The sequence below is a fragment of the Staurois parvus genome, unplaced genomic scaffold (assembly GCF_062004578.1).
Source record: "Staurois parvus isolate SC_StPar_1 unplaced genomic scaffold, SC_StPar_1.0 ptg000135l, whole genome shotgun sequence".
Taxonomy (NCBI): domain Eukaryota; kingdom Metazoa; phylum Chordata; class Amphibia; order Anura; family Ranidae; genus Staurois; species Staurois parvus.
The window spans coordinates 5,383,605-5,398,062 of record NW_028317931.1 but is presented as its reverse complement, the minus strand read 5'-3'; the positions used below and the strand labels follow the sequence as shown (position 1 = coordinate 5,398,062).

The 14,458-nt window shown below is 41.5% G+C and overlaps 1 protein-coding gene and 1 pseudogene across 1 annotated transcript in view; both read right to left on the bottom strand.

Annotated features, from left to right (window-relative positions):
* Positions 1-921: 921 nt before the first annotated feature.
* The window catches only part of LOC149466000 (5-hydroxytryptamine receptor 3A-like), a 50,305-nt gene continuing 36,768 nt past the window's right edge, over positions 922-14,458 (bottom strand). Inside the window, exons 7-9 of the mRNA XM_089673085.1 lie at positions 7,830-8,034; positions 6,549-6,773; positions 922-1,342 (exon numbers count right to left, since the gene is read on the bottom strand). Coding sequence (XP_089529211.1) covers positions 1,074-1,342; positions 6,549-6,773; positions 7,830-8,034 — 699 coding nt within the window. The 3' untranslated portion in view covers positions 922-1,073. The remainder of the gene's footprint in view (positions 1,343-6,548; positions 6,774-7,829; positions 8,035-14,458) is intronic.
* Positions 8,672-10,759, bottom strand: LOC149466001 (selenoprotein W pseudogene; annotated as a pseudogene).

The window sequence follows — 14,458 nt, the reverse complement described above, 5'->3', positions numbered from 1 at the left end:
TTATACACCACAATAAAGAGACTGATTGGCTGCAGAGTGAAGCGCTGGCTCATCAGTCTCCTCTCCTGAAAAAGGTTTTGATGAAGGCCACATGACAGTGGACTCAACTGAGTCAAAAACTGCTTTAGAAGCACTTTTTTAACAGTCCTGAATAATTGGAGTAAAGGGGATAAATGGGGAATGGGCAAAATTTGCCAGGAGATAGGCATTAACTGTTCTGGAATTGTTGCTGAAGTGTGTGCCCCTCTTGGGGTGACTAGTTTCTGAAAGGTCAGAGAAAGTAAGGGTAGATATATTTTATTATCAATGGGACAGCATTACAAAACCTCACAAAGGTTCTAACACTCTAAAAATTATCCAAAATGTTGTCACAAAGTTTTGGCTATATGCGGCCTTTAGGCTGAGGTGAATTTTTATTGGGACTTGTTAATGAAAATGTCTGAAAATAGAACTTGATGGGGGTTTTTTTGCCACCAATCAAATGCTTACAGAAAAATGTTGATTTTATGGTATTCACGGTTCAGTTCGCTAATTTAGCTAATAAAATAATTTGAAAAAGTAAAGTGCAGTATCCATGTCAGGCAAAATCAAAATATTTCCTTTTCACAAAAAAATCTAGATATTTTAGAAGCTTTCACAATTTGATGGAACACTTTTGGTGGAATAAATAGGATAGGTAAAATTAAGGTGGGTTTTAGTGGTTTAAAAAGGGTACAATTGGCTTTAGAAGTCTTCTGAGAGTTAAAGAAGCTTCATTCAACTGTTTTCTATCAAAAACGGACACCTTTTAGCCTCAATGTTTAATTTTTTTGCATAAAAGAAAAAAAAAGGTAAAATCAAAAGGCTTAGGCAAAATTGGTACTTATGTAAAGAAATCAATTTAACCAAAATGACCATGCTCATCCCTACTCATTAATCAAAATATATAGATAGAGGTACTACTCTGGCTTCCGTGAAATAAACTATGTATTAGAAACTTTGCTATGTGCACTCTTTATTGAAACATTTTCCCTAGTCCTCATTTTAATACAACTTTATCAGGAGTAAAACCTTCTCCATGGATCTAATTAAATTCAAACAAGCTTCCAGTGTGCCCAGATACACCCAATAGAAAGTCCACACATCAACAAGAATATGAGATGTATTCGAAAAAGTAATTTGTCAATAATGTAGCCAACCCGAAGCCACTCCTGGATGACATATTCTTGGTCAGATTTTTTCAGATGTTCTCGAATGGATCCAACTTCCTTTAGTATGTTACGAAGCAGTTCTGAATCCTGTCCCACTGGCAGCTGCCTGGTGTCATCCAATACATTTTCACTGTTGTAAATCATCAGTTTCTCTGCAGGCAAAAACAGTCAACATTTACCCCAGCGATGTAGTATTTGACCCCCTCATGCCTAAGCACATTTTTGCAACTTTTACATATGTTAGTAAAACCGTACATATCATCACAACTTTGTGCATCCAGGTGGGCTAAAACTTGTTTTTTTATCAGGACTAATTGAACTTTTATTTGGTGGTAAATAGTAATGGATATCTCCTGATTTTATTAAAACTCAGCGGTATATTTCTTGCTACTACTATAACCTACCACCAAAGAACAATCCAAGATAAATTATCTTGCTCCCGACAATCGCAGCGATACCACATATGTGTATTTTAATGTGTTATATGCAGGGGCGGACTGACAACTCATGGGGCCCCCGGGCAATAGGGGATCATGGGGCCTCCGTGTCCTTGCCCAAACTCAAAAATGCCTATGAAAAAGGTACCAGGGGCATCTCATGGGGCCCCCTACTTACCCCGGGCCCTCGGGCAGTGCCCGAGTTTCCAAATGGTCAGTCCGCCCCTGGTTATATGTATCCGTAGTACAGCCCAGAAACAACAGTGCACATTTTGCTTTTTTTATCCTACCTAATACACACTGACACTAACTGACAATGCTACTAATTTAAAAAAAAAAGTGTTTTTTTAAATCCTGCCCAAAATATACTGACTATGACCTTTGAAACTGACCATGAGATTTGATCTGTACTTGACCATAAGTCACACCGCTGTGATTTAAATTGTGAAGACTTTCAATGATTTCTTGCAATTTCCATTGTATTCTATGTATGTGAAATTGCACTAAACTGCAGAAAAAGTAGTGCAAGAACTACTTTAGAAATCACACTGCAGTAAATCGCACGTTAAGATTCACATTTACATTCATTAGCTGCGATTTCAGGTGCTATTTCAATGACCAGCACTGACCTAGAACAAACTTTGATCTAGGTATTTTTAATTTATTTTGTATTTTATTTAGTTTTTTTATTATTATTATTATTATTATTATATTTTTAAAAAATATTTATTTATTTATTTTTTGCACACAGTTATGTGTTGTTTTTTTTTTTCTCTCTGCAAGGAGAGAGAGATACAATGTATCTTTCTGCTCCTTTCAGAGAGAGCGAAAATACATGGGCGGGCTTCACAGTGACTAATCACTGTGATGGCCAATCAGAGGCTCTCACAACAATCAGGTGCCCCGGAACCAGGAGTTCCGGGTCCCGATAGTATTGCACAATGAGATTCTTTTTGTTCCTTTGAGCAAATTTATGAAGGAATGGTGTTTCTTGTGAGGATAAGACGTGGATAAAAGCTGCATGACACTAAGTCCCCGGTCACACCTCAGCGATTTAAAATCACGCAATTTGTGTGCATTTTTCGAAGACTTATGAACAGGGGCGGACTAACCATTTGGAAACTCGGGCACTGCCCGAGGGCTCGGGGTCAGTAGGGGGCCCCATGAGATGCCCCTGGTACCTTTTTCATAGGATTTTTTGAGTTTGGGCAAGGACAGAGGGGCCCCATGATCCTTTATTGCCCAGGGGCCCCATGATTTGTCAGTCCGCCCCTGCTTATGAAGATTTCTTGCGATTTCCATTGTAATCTATGTATGTGAAATCACAATTAACTGCAGAAAAAGTAAAGCAAGAACTACATTAGAAATCACACTGTAGCAAATCACACATATTAAGACAATGACATTGACATTCATTAGATGCGAATTCAGGTGCTATTTCAATTTGCAAATCACACCTGAAATCGCACTGGTATGACCGGACACTAACTCTAACCTTGGCACAGACCTAGAACAAACCTTGATCTAGGTATTTTTAATTTATTTTGTATTTTATAATTATAAATATTATTATTAATATTTTTTTTTTATTTTGGTACACACAATGATGTGTTTTTTTTCTCTCTGCAAGGAGAGAGAGAGATACAATGTATCCATTCAGAGAGAGAGAAAACACAGGGGAGGACTTCACATTGACTGATCACTGTGATGGCCAATCAGAGGTTATCACAATGATCAGGTACCCCAGAAACGGGAGTTTCAGGTCCCGATAGCGTTGCACAATGAGATTCTTTTTGTTCCTTTGAGCAAATGCTGTATATGGAGGAATGGTGTTTCTTGTGAGGATAAGACATGGATAAAAGCTGCATGGAGACAAAGCCCTTTTAAAGGGTGAGGCGCACATTGACCTAGTGTAACAGGTCAAAACTTGAGGTAAGCAGCCTGTCTGGAAGGTGGGAGAAGCACTTCTTGTGGTGGTGATTCATTTAAATACCTGCACTGGTGGACGGTTTCATCCTTATGGATTCATTTTAAGGTGGAAGAAGAAAACAGTGGACTTTTTACATACATTTATTTATTATTTCACTATAGATTGTTTTTCACTATTCTCATGTTATTTGCACAGATGTGTATAATTATTTTTGCACAATAGTGGATCTTTTGGATTTGGCACTTTATATTTAATGATCCACTGTCACTGGGACTAAATCCGGCCATACATAGGTCAAATTCCGAAAGAATTTTCTTTTAAAAATCTGTTCTAAGAATTTGCGTTCAAATTTTGCACCATTAGTAGGCCACATCAATGATCGATTTTCAAACGACCATTGAATTTGAGTGATCGGGCATGTTGGAAATTTTTAGAAAAACGAACAAATTTCTAATCAATGATGGAAGAATCGTGCAAGAAATGTAATTGAAAAAGAAATGAGCATGAGCTGTAACCTGGAAAGAAAAGAACATTCTTGGCCACGAAAATTCTTTGCTGTAGCAACATGAGGTGAAATTAAAGGCTTGGTTGGTGGAATTTTGAAATCAATAGTGGCACCATCGGGTTACAAAATGTACAAAATTGCTGATTTTCTAAAGAAAATTAGTTCGTAATTCGAACCATGTATGGCCTGCATAAAAGTGAGAAAAATATCCAAAAAGTTTTGAGTTTTCACTGAATAAGAAATAGAGAGAGAATCTTTTAATGAGGAACTTTCTGTGGTGACAATTTTTCTTCAGAAAAACTCTTCTCATTTTCTGTTACATTCCAAACTCTCAATCAGCAATAAGAACAATTTTAGCTTCACATATACTTTAACCACTTGACCTCCTGGAACGTTTTAACCCCATCATGACCAGGGAATTTTTTGCCTTTGCCTTTCAGCACTGCACTACTTTAACTGGCAAATGCGAGCTCATACAACACTGTAACCAAATGAAATGTATAATATTTTTTTCATACAAATAGAGCTTTCTTTTGGTAGTTTTTTAACCGCTACTGGGTTTTTTTTTGCTATATAAATGATAAAATATTGAAAATTAAAAAAAAAAAACACACTTTGTACTTAGTTACTGTTATAACATTTTGCAAATAATGAATCTTTCTTCATACATTTATGCCAAAATGTATTCTGATAATGTTTTTTGGTAAAAATAACCCAAATCAGAGTATATTATTTAGTCTGTGTCAAAGGTACAGAGTCTACAAACTATGGTATATACAGTATTTGAAAATTGATCAATCCTGATGTGCTGACTCTGTACTACTCTGGGGGGAGGGGGTAATCAGGGATTTTTTTACACAGTTATTGCTTATACAGTGATGATCACTATATAATCAATAGTATTACCTGTCATGAATGGGTTAACATTCATGAACAACTTGCTTATGGTTGTGATCTGTGATTGGTTACAGCTAATCACATGGTACAGGTAGCCAGGTACCATGTGATTACCGTGCCAATCACAGATCAGAAAGCTATTCATGAATGGAAATCCATTAATGGCAGTTTGCTTACATTGTTATCATATAATTCTAATGATTAGTCATAGTGATCACATGATGCCCGAGCTGCTCATTGAAACCGGGTACCAAGCACTGTCACAGCGGTCACAAGACTGCATCACTCCACATGTGCAGCTCTCGACATACAGGTACATGATTGTGCCTGTACATACCGACGTAAAATTACTGTCAGAGGGTCCACAAGAGATTAAAGTAAACCTGTGCCTAGATTTTGCACAACAAAATATTTACATATTCTGAACAAGTAGTAAAAATGTGCCCTTTTTCCCCTCTGTGGCTGGAGTTATTGTGGAGAAATTCATCTTTAGAGTTCATAACAGAAGCACTGAAATCACAGCTCTTCTTTATTTTTTCTTGTTTCTATTAAAGCAGAATCTTGGCACTTTGGCAGCTCTCTAATGTAAACACTTAGCAGGTGCAGTAAGCTATCAAAAATTGACTGAAAACAACTCTACAGTCTTTGTTGTGACCTTTGAGAATTGATTACTTGACAGTGCATGCAACTAGAGAGGTCAGTGATGGTTTGTTTTAAAGCTATTTTACAGATTGTTAAGAGAATGTGAAACCTAAAGTGGTATTAAAGGCCCATTACAAGTATTATTAGAAATGCTACCTCCTCCTCCTCCTCCTCCTATCTATAGCTACATTGGCAAAAAAAAAGATCTGTGTAGATAACTTTTTTAATCTGCTGCAAGGCGATAGTGTGATCCAGCAACTGTGGCTCCCCTTGTAAGGGAGCACTTGACAATGACTGTGAATTCCCAGAGCTGGGGCATCACTACCCACCCGCACCCCGGCTCCCATTGTGCCCTCTTCCTCCTCTCCCCTGCAGCATCCGCCTTCTGATGCAGGGGAGACAGAGCTGCTGGATTACATGCCTGGACTGAAGCAGATTAAAAAGAGGTATTTGTACTGTTTGATTTTTTTTATATAGTCTATGCAGCATAGATCGGAGGAATAGGGAAGCAGCAATTTTAAGAAAACCTGTAAACATCTTCCAGTTTAATGTCCATAGTCAGGTACACTTTAACCTTTTTTACGAGACAGCTTTACAGCTTTGTCAGGAGTAGAACTAAAAAAGTTAACCTTGATTTCGGCTTTAATTAAAGCAACTGCAAAGATTACAGTTAAACATATTTTTTATATTTTATTTACCATGGATATGTAAAAGCATGCTCCTCCACACCCAGAAATACTTGGAATTTTCTTTGTTTCCCAGCACTGAATGGAGTGGCGGGGAAACAAAAGAAGGTAAACATATGCTGCTGGGGATAGGGGGTATAACGCAAACCTTTTTGCTTTGTTTTATTATTTTTCATTGAGGGCTGGAGGAGAGACTTGCTAGTTAAAAAGAGCTCACATATTTTTATTACCACCCTCTTCCCCCCTCCATTAAAGTCTTACCAGTGCTTTTCTCTGTTTGTTCAGTTGAAGTTGAACTATCTTCCTCAGGTGTAATAAATTGCGCCCATTCTTTCTGGCAAACCAAGGGAGCCACTACCAAGATCAATTTCTTTAGCCACTTAGGAACCTCTGGGTGTAGGTTCTCCTTGTGGATTATTCGAACTATCAGTATGCTCTCCATCAAACCAACAACAAACATTATCATGCACAGCATAAAGTACACACCTATGGAGATGGAAAATAATAAATATAATTATATCTTATAACAGTAATATACTGTTTATTTCAGTTTTGGCACACGAGGAAAAAAAAAAGAATTCTGAACCATACCACTAACCATTACCCCCAGTGAGTTTAATACTCTGGACCAAAATATTGTTATAGTGGCCTTTAGCAATAATAATTGAGAATATTATTAGTTGCAAGAAAATCATCTGGTCCCGAATGGGAAGATCGCCGCAGCGATCGAATCTGCACATGCGTAGAATCCTGACAAAACGTACATGCAGGCGGGCACTAGGACCCAGGCGCGCCTGTCACAAATGACGGCGCTGGGCAAGCACTAGGACTCAGGAGCGCCTGTCAGGAGTCGGGCGGGCTATTTAAACCCAGCTCTTGCAATGCTCAAGTGCCGTATGGTCTTTTCTGTGTTCCTGAGTTCCTGTGAGTAGATTGTTTGTTGCCGACCCTGCCTGATCTTGATTTGCTGTCCGTCTCCTGCTCTGATCCCTGGCTTTGTCTGACCATTCTCCTGCTTAACCCCATACGTTCTGACCTCCTGTTGACGAACCCAGCTTGTGACCTGTTTATCCCTCTGCCTGCTGATTCTGTACTACACCGCCACCACTGTTACCGACACGGCCTGCCCGACGCTGCTTCAGTTACCTCCTCACATCAGACTCTTACCTGCTATACACCTTCAACGGTGCCTCTACCACAGCTGGGTGAACCCAGGGGCCGCGACCTGGTCTCAGCCTGCTCCAAGTCCATCCCCACCATCAGGGGCTCTGATGAACAAGCAGGTCGGAGCTTAGATTCTGCGCCTTGGGGGATTCCGGTCTGTGGAGTGCTAGAGGCTACCGCTGCAGGGACCCTGAAAATACCATTATTGTTTTTGTCCTAACTTTAACCTTAGTTTAACCACTTTCACTGTAAGGAATCTCTTTGTAAACTAAAGCTAAATTCTTCTCTGTTACATATGCAACTGATATCCCCTAGTAGTTGGGATAGGGAAAAAAAAGTGAATTTTCCAAATATGTAAGATAGTTTGGTTTCACCTACCTATCACAGGCATCCCAGCTGCTGGCAATTGTTCTGAAACAACAATAAGGAAAACTGAGTAGCCTAGAAGTAGAGTAACCTTGAAAGAAACTCTCTCCCCACCCTCAGGAGGAAGGTAAAATCCAACAATATCCATGAGCAAGAGCAACATACTTGGAAAAATCAGATTAACAATGTAGAACAGAGGCCTCCTTTTGATAATAATCTGTAAAAAAAATAGAAGATATGGTTATTAAAATTATTTGTTTGATGATGGAATACTTGCAAGGCCTTACAAGTAATAACTAAAATTCAATGCCAGGTAGATATGAATCAGCACTTTTTTAATGCAGTCATGGATTCTATAAATTAATTAAAAGTACAGTATTTATATAGCGCCAACAATGCTGAAACTGTTGGCACTATATAAATCCTGTATAGTAATAATAATTTTAACATACAACCAGCTCTGTTTGGATCACAGCTTCTTTCAAGCCCAGTGGAGGGGCTGTACTAGGATCCCACAAGCCCTGCTGCATGCACAGGAATCATGCTGATGATAGAGGAGAGGATGGTTTTTATTTTTTATTTACTTTATTTATTAGACAAAACAGAAAAACATTTTATTAATCGTTTTAAACAAAATTACAAAAAATTAAATAAAAAGAGCAGCAAGAAATGAAAGAGGAAAAACCATCATTTTCTTCATCTTCACATACTACGCAGTTTATCTGGGAGCCGCCTCACCTACTGGGCATTTTAACTTTTCTCCTCATGAAGCATTTGTAAAAGATAAAGGAAGCAAAGATCTTTCCAGCATCACAGCTCAAGCAGTAGTAAGCCATTAGTCCCTAATTCCATCATTAGGCCTCAAGAGCTGCCACACTTTTCATAAGCTTGGAGCCCTTATCTACGTAGCCATCTCCATTAATCTTTGAGCGCACGTGCCTTCCATTAACCTCCCCTTGAAAAAATCCTGTAGCAGTTGGGGTACTTTCGCCATGAAATTCTAGCAGTCCTGGAAAAACATTTTCTAGGTCCCTCTGCAACTTCTGAAACTTGGGGTTGTACCTTCAGGCTCCACAATACATCACATAGATCTAGATCTACACTCTGAATGATTCTATGTCTGTGATCCAGATCTCTTCTGCCCTGCAGCTATCACTTTCGACCTATCTGCGTTTTGCTAATACTTTGCTGTCCAATAAACAAGCTGTGGGCAAGAAGGTGAGACCAGTGCCGGGACAAGGTCATCCAGTGCCCAGGGCAAAAATATCTGCCACCCCCTCCACCCTTTCCTGTTCATAATCTGCAAGCTTAAGGGATCCTATCCCAGCAGTCACTAGTTTGGAAAAATTAGTGCCACTGTCACTACTCCTGTTAGCCTTGTGACAGAAGGACAGTGCCCCCAACCCTACAGTAAACCATGGCACCCAGGGCAGCCGTCCCTTCTGCCCACCCCTTGTCCCAGCCCTAGGTGAGACCACTGTATTCCTTTATTTAACAGAGAAAGTAAATCTACTTACTGTATTGTCTGGCCAAGTTGTATGAATCACAAAAGTGACTGGACAGATTTACAGATCATTTGGCACATGGGAACAGATCATATATATGTGTATATCGACTTTGTTTGCGTAGACTTCAGCTTCCAGTTAAAATATCAATTGGTGCTTTCAAAATAATTAATTTGTTAAAGCTTTATATTGTCTAAATGAATCCAACAACTTCCATTGTTCATGGGCCTGCCTGTATCCTCCTTGATTGGCTGCAATTATCCATATGCCAAAGCCCTAGGGTCGGCGCTTTCTCCACTGCAATCAACCATCCAAATAACAAGCTGACACCGAAGACATTCAACTCCAGCAAAGGTTTATTGCAATGGCAGCACACCACTCACTCCCACCCAAAGCCACACCCCAACATTTTTCACCCACGGCAGGGTCTAATCATGTGGAACCCATGAACATCTTTGGTATGCGGCCCATTATTTGAATGGTTTATATTGTCTAAGTTATTGTTTCTTGCTTTTAAATTAAAAATATTTTCAAAACAAAAACATTTTCATCTGTTAGGTAGGTGTTCCTGGTGTCTGGAGGTGATACTAAAAGTCAGTATTAGATGCTAAAAGAGCCTTAAGGGGTCACAGGGTTCCCAAGGAAGAAAATAGGCACAGAGGAAAAAAAGCCAAAGAGTTCTGAGTGGGGAAATGCACTGCTGGGGATGCCTCCTGCATCAAATAAAGGTTTCTTTTGATAGCAGTAAACAAATTATTTACATTACTTATAAATATTGCAACTGAAAATGGGATTTTCAACACCTTTTAATGCAATTTCAATTCAAAGTTTGCTGATCTTGGACTTTGCTGATTCAGAAATAGGATTGAAGGGTGTTTGTTTGCATGTTATAGATTCTTGGTTTCAATTATGGAGCATCTGCCCTCATGTATGAAAATGCTGCATCTGATTTTCAAGAGTTTATGAACAGATATATGGATAAAGGTTCACAGCAATTTTTCTCTATATTGTATAAAGGTGGGCAACATTTTATGAATATCCAAGCAATAAGAAAAGGTGAGAAAGCCACACAATGTTTCATCCGATGCTATACACGTTCACCCAAACCTCAGTCCTCTAGCACCCTAATGCCCAACCCATGGCCCAAGAGCAACATGTGGCCCTTTGGTGTTTGCAGTGTGGCCCTCAGACCCCAGCAGTCAGCAGTGGGAGCTTTGATTTGTAAAGGAGCTGCAATAGCTGTGATCACTAGCATTTTCTTGTAACATGTCCCCAGCCTCTGACTCCAATCTCTCCTGGAACATGGTCTCTTACCATCTCCTCCAGTAATATATAGTATATAATAAATATAGGCGGCCGTTTGATGGCATCAAGGGACACATTTGAGTCCCCATAAGGCCTTGAGGCCTTGTAAGTTGACAACCACTGCTCTAGCATGTTTCACTCAGCAAAGAGCTTATTCATAGAGTGACCCTTTTACTTCTTGCTTGAGTAGCATCCTCCTAAATAGGTGCTAGGTTAAGTAGATTATAATTGGTTCCTCTGCTTAACAGGAGAACTGTTAGGAAAATCTAGTTAGGCTTTCTGCTTTACAGAGCGCTGTAATTGTTAGTAGTGCTTGCTCAGTGTGTTCAAATGCTGCTAATTCTGCCCCTTCTGTATCCAAGTAACCTAGGAAGGTTCTGGATGTATAGATGGAATACTTGCAGAACACAGTATGAATATTAATGCCACTCCAGCCAGGCCAGGGAGTGCAGCCCTGAGGAATGCTAGGTGAGGGTATTTATTCTTTGGGGATACTGAGCTCTGGATATTTTCTGCAGAAGAAAGCTGTGGAGAAGGCAATCTGCCTCTGCAGCCACCTGCTGCTTTGAGACCTTAGGGCTTGAAGTAGAAGAGAGAATGACCATGGTTCTTCAGCAAGAGGGGAGCTGCCTGCCATAGATGTGCCACTGGAGGGCATCGCTTGGAAGATTGGAAGGAGGCTACAATTCTGTCTTTGGGCCTTGTGAGTACAGACACTCAGGGATCTAGGGGTCTTTGTGTGCTTTGCTACCCCTCTGTTTCTTTTTAGTTAGTAGGGTTCTAAAAAAAAAGAAGGGGATGCCAGCTGGTGTCCTGAAAAGCGCAGTCCATTTAACTCCTTCCTAACATTGCGACCAGGGGCGGACTGACAACTCATGAGGCCCCCAGGCAATAGGGGATCATGGGGCCCCTGTGTCCTTTCCAAAACTCAAAAGAGCCTATGAAAAAGGTACCAGGGACATCTCATGGGGTCCCCTACTGACCCTGGCCCCTCGGGCAGTGCCCGAGTTTCCAAATGGTCAGTCCGCCCCTGATTGCGACTTTGCTCAAGGCTGTTACTTAAGGATGTTTTGTTCTCAACTCTAACTAGTTCTACTCCTGGAGTATCCTGCTAAATTCCCCATCCCTATCCAAGTTCTCCATTATTAAAACAACAAAAACAACAACCCCTAGACTGATTATTGGAGACAATGAGCGAAAGTGTGTGTGCACCTGGCTGTGAAACTACCTTGTGCCTGGCTGCCGGGCAAAGCTAGGGAAGACCTGGACATTACTACAGCAGCTCCTACAGGGGTAAGCACTACACTTGAATGTTCAGCAGATGACGGACTGCTTAGATAGACAGTACTTGTAGTTGACACATTATCTGCAGCAGACTCTTGGATTATTTTGTGTGCATTTTATGAATATATTGAAATTGTCAAGCACCAAGCTCTCTTCCCTTATATAATCTTTTCCCTTTTTACTAAAGTGCCACAGGGGTACTGTTTCTTTACCACCTACATGTAGGGAAAATAAATGAAGCTCAGCATAAGGTAGGGAGATTATCTCATGCATGCGCCCTTTTGGTTAATGGTAAACTACAGACAAATATAAAAGACACATATTGATGCAGCTCTGTAATCATTAATAGATTGATACATTTTATTTAAATACAAGTACTGTATGTAAGTACCTGAATATGATTTGTATCTGCTTATTGTAATCCCCTGTACAGTAGAGATCAGATGGAAAAAGGAAGAAGTAGCACAAAGAGACAGTCAACTATGCAGCAGTCCTAATGCATTAACAAGGGACATACTGAAAGAGAGAGCAGAGTGACAGAGAGATGAGCTCATCACCTGCCCCTTCGACCCTATCCCCTCACAACTCCTACAACCTTCTTCCCCCTTTATCCTATGCTCCCTCACCCACATCTTTAATCTCTCCCTCTCCTCCGGCACTTTCCCTCCCCTCTGAAGCATGCACACATCACCCCCATACTTAAAAAGCCCTACCTGGACCCCAATGACCCGAACAACCTCAGACCCATCTCCCTGCTCCCATTTACATCTAAACTCCTCGAGTGCCTAGTCTACACCCGCCTAAGCTCTCACCTCAACGACAACAACCTCCTCGATCCCCTACAGTCCGGCTTCCGTCCCCTACACTCCACCGAAACTGCCTTACTCAAACTCTCCAACGACCTGCTAACCGCCAAATCTAATGGCCACTATTCAGTGCTCCTACTCCTTGACCTCTCCGCGGCCTTCGACACAGTCGACCACCCCCTCCTCCTCAAAAAACTACACTCCCTCGGCCTCAGAGATTCTGCTGTCTCCTGGCTCTCATCCTACCTGTCACAACGCTCTTTCAGCGTTACCTATAATGCTACCACCTCCCCCTCACTCCCCCTCTCTGTTGGGGTCCCTCAAGGCTCCATCCTCGGGCCCCTTCTCTTCTCCCTCTACACCTCCTCCCTTGGCCAACTCATACACTCTCACAGCTTCAACTACCAGCTATATGCCGACGACACACAAATCTATCTCTCAACCCCCCACCTCACCCCCTCAGTCTCCACCTGAATCACACACCTGCTGAGCGACATATCAGACTGGATGTCGCTCCACTTCCTTAAACTGAACCTCTCCAAAACCGAGTTTCTTGTCTATCCCCCAGCCCGGACCCCACCCCCCATTGACTTCTCCATCATGTCCAACAACGCCACTATCAAACCCACCCCGCAGGCCAGAGTACTTGGTGTCATTCTGGACTCCAACCTATCCTTCCAGCCCCAAGTCCAATCTTTAACAAACTCATGCAGACTCCACCTCTGCAACATCGCCAAAATCCGCACGTTCCTAACTCCAGAAACCACTAAACAGCTCATCCACTCCCTCATCATATCACGACTCGATTACTGCAACTCCCTCCTTACTGGCCTGCCTCCCCGCTGGCTATCCCCGCTTCAGTCGATCCTGAATACGGCTGCCAGACTCATTCACCTTTCCAACCGCTCCGTTTCCGCCACCCCCCTCTGCCAATCCCTCTACTGGCTTCCGATTGTGCAACGGATCAAATTCAAAATCCTAACGCTGACGTACAAAGCTGTCCACCATACTGCCCCGAACTACATCACCGACCTAATATCCAAGTACCACTCAGGACGCACACTCCGCTCCTCACAAGATCTCCTTCTCTCTAGTTCCCTGGTCTCCTCCTCTCATGCCCACCTCCAGGACTTCTCCTGGGATGTCACCCATTCTCTGGAACTCCCTGCCCCAACCCATCAGATTATCACCTACTCTCCTCTCCTTTAGGTGCACCCTGAAAACCCACCTCTTCAGGGAAGCCTACCCCACCCCCTGCTAACTTGCCGATCTCCTCCACTCTTCCTACCACTCCATCCCCCACAGCTTTATCCTCCTGTGCCACCATCCCCTCCCTCCTAGATTGTAAGCTCGAAAGAGCAGGGCCCTCAATCCCCTCATGTTTCGCATTGTATTGGTATTGTTCTGTCACATGTTCTGTCCCCCTTTGTAATGTACAGCGCTGAGCGAACTATTGGCGCTTTATAAATACTGTATAATAATAATAATAATCAAAATGCTGCTTCTCCTTTTACTGCCCAGTCACAGTCCAGGCGACGGATAAGACCACTTCGTTGTAGTAGAGCAAAATCAGGTCTCTTGCCTGCTAGTCCAGGCTGTGCTGCTTGGCAGAGTCTGAGAAATAGTTGAACACAACAAACTCTCTGGCAGGTAAAACAGCTCCCATATATATATATATTTCATCTGTTTTGATCTGTTTGCCCTGAGTTCAGCTTTAAACATTAATCAAAAGATTATATAC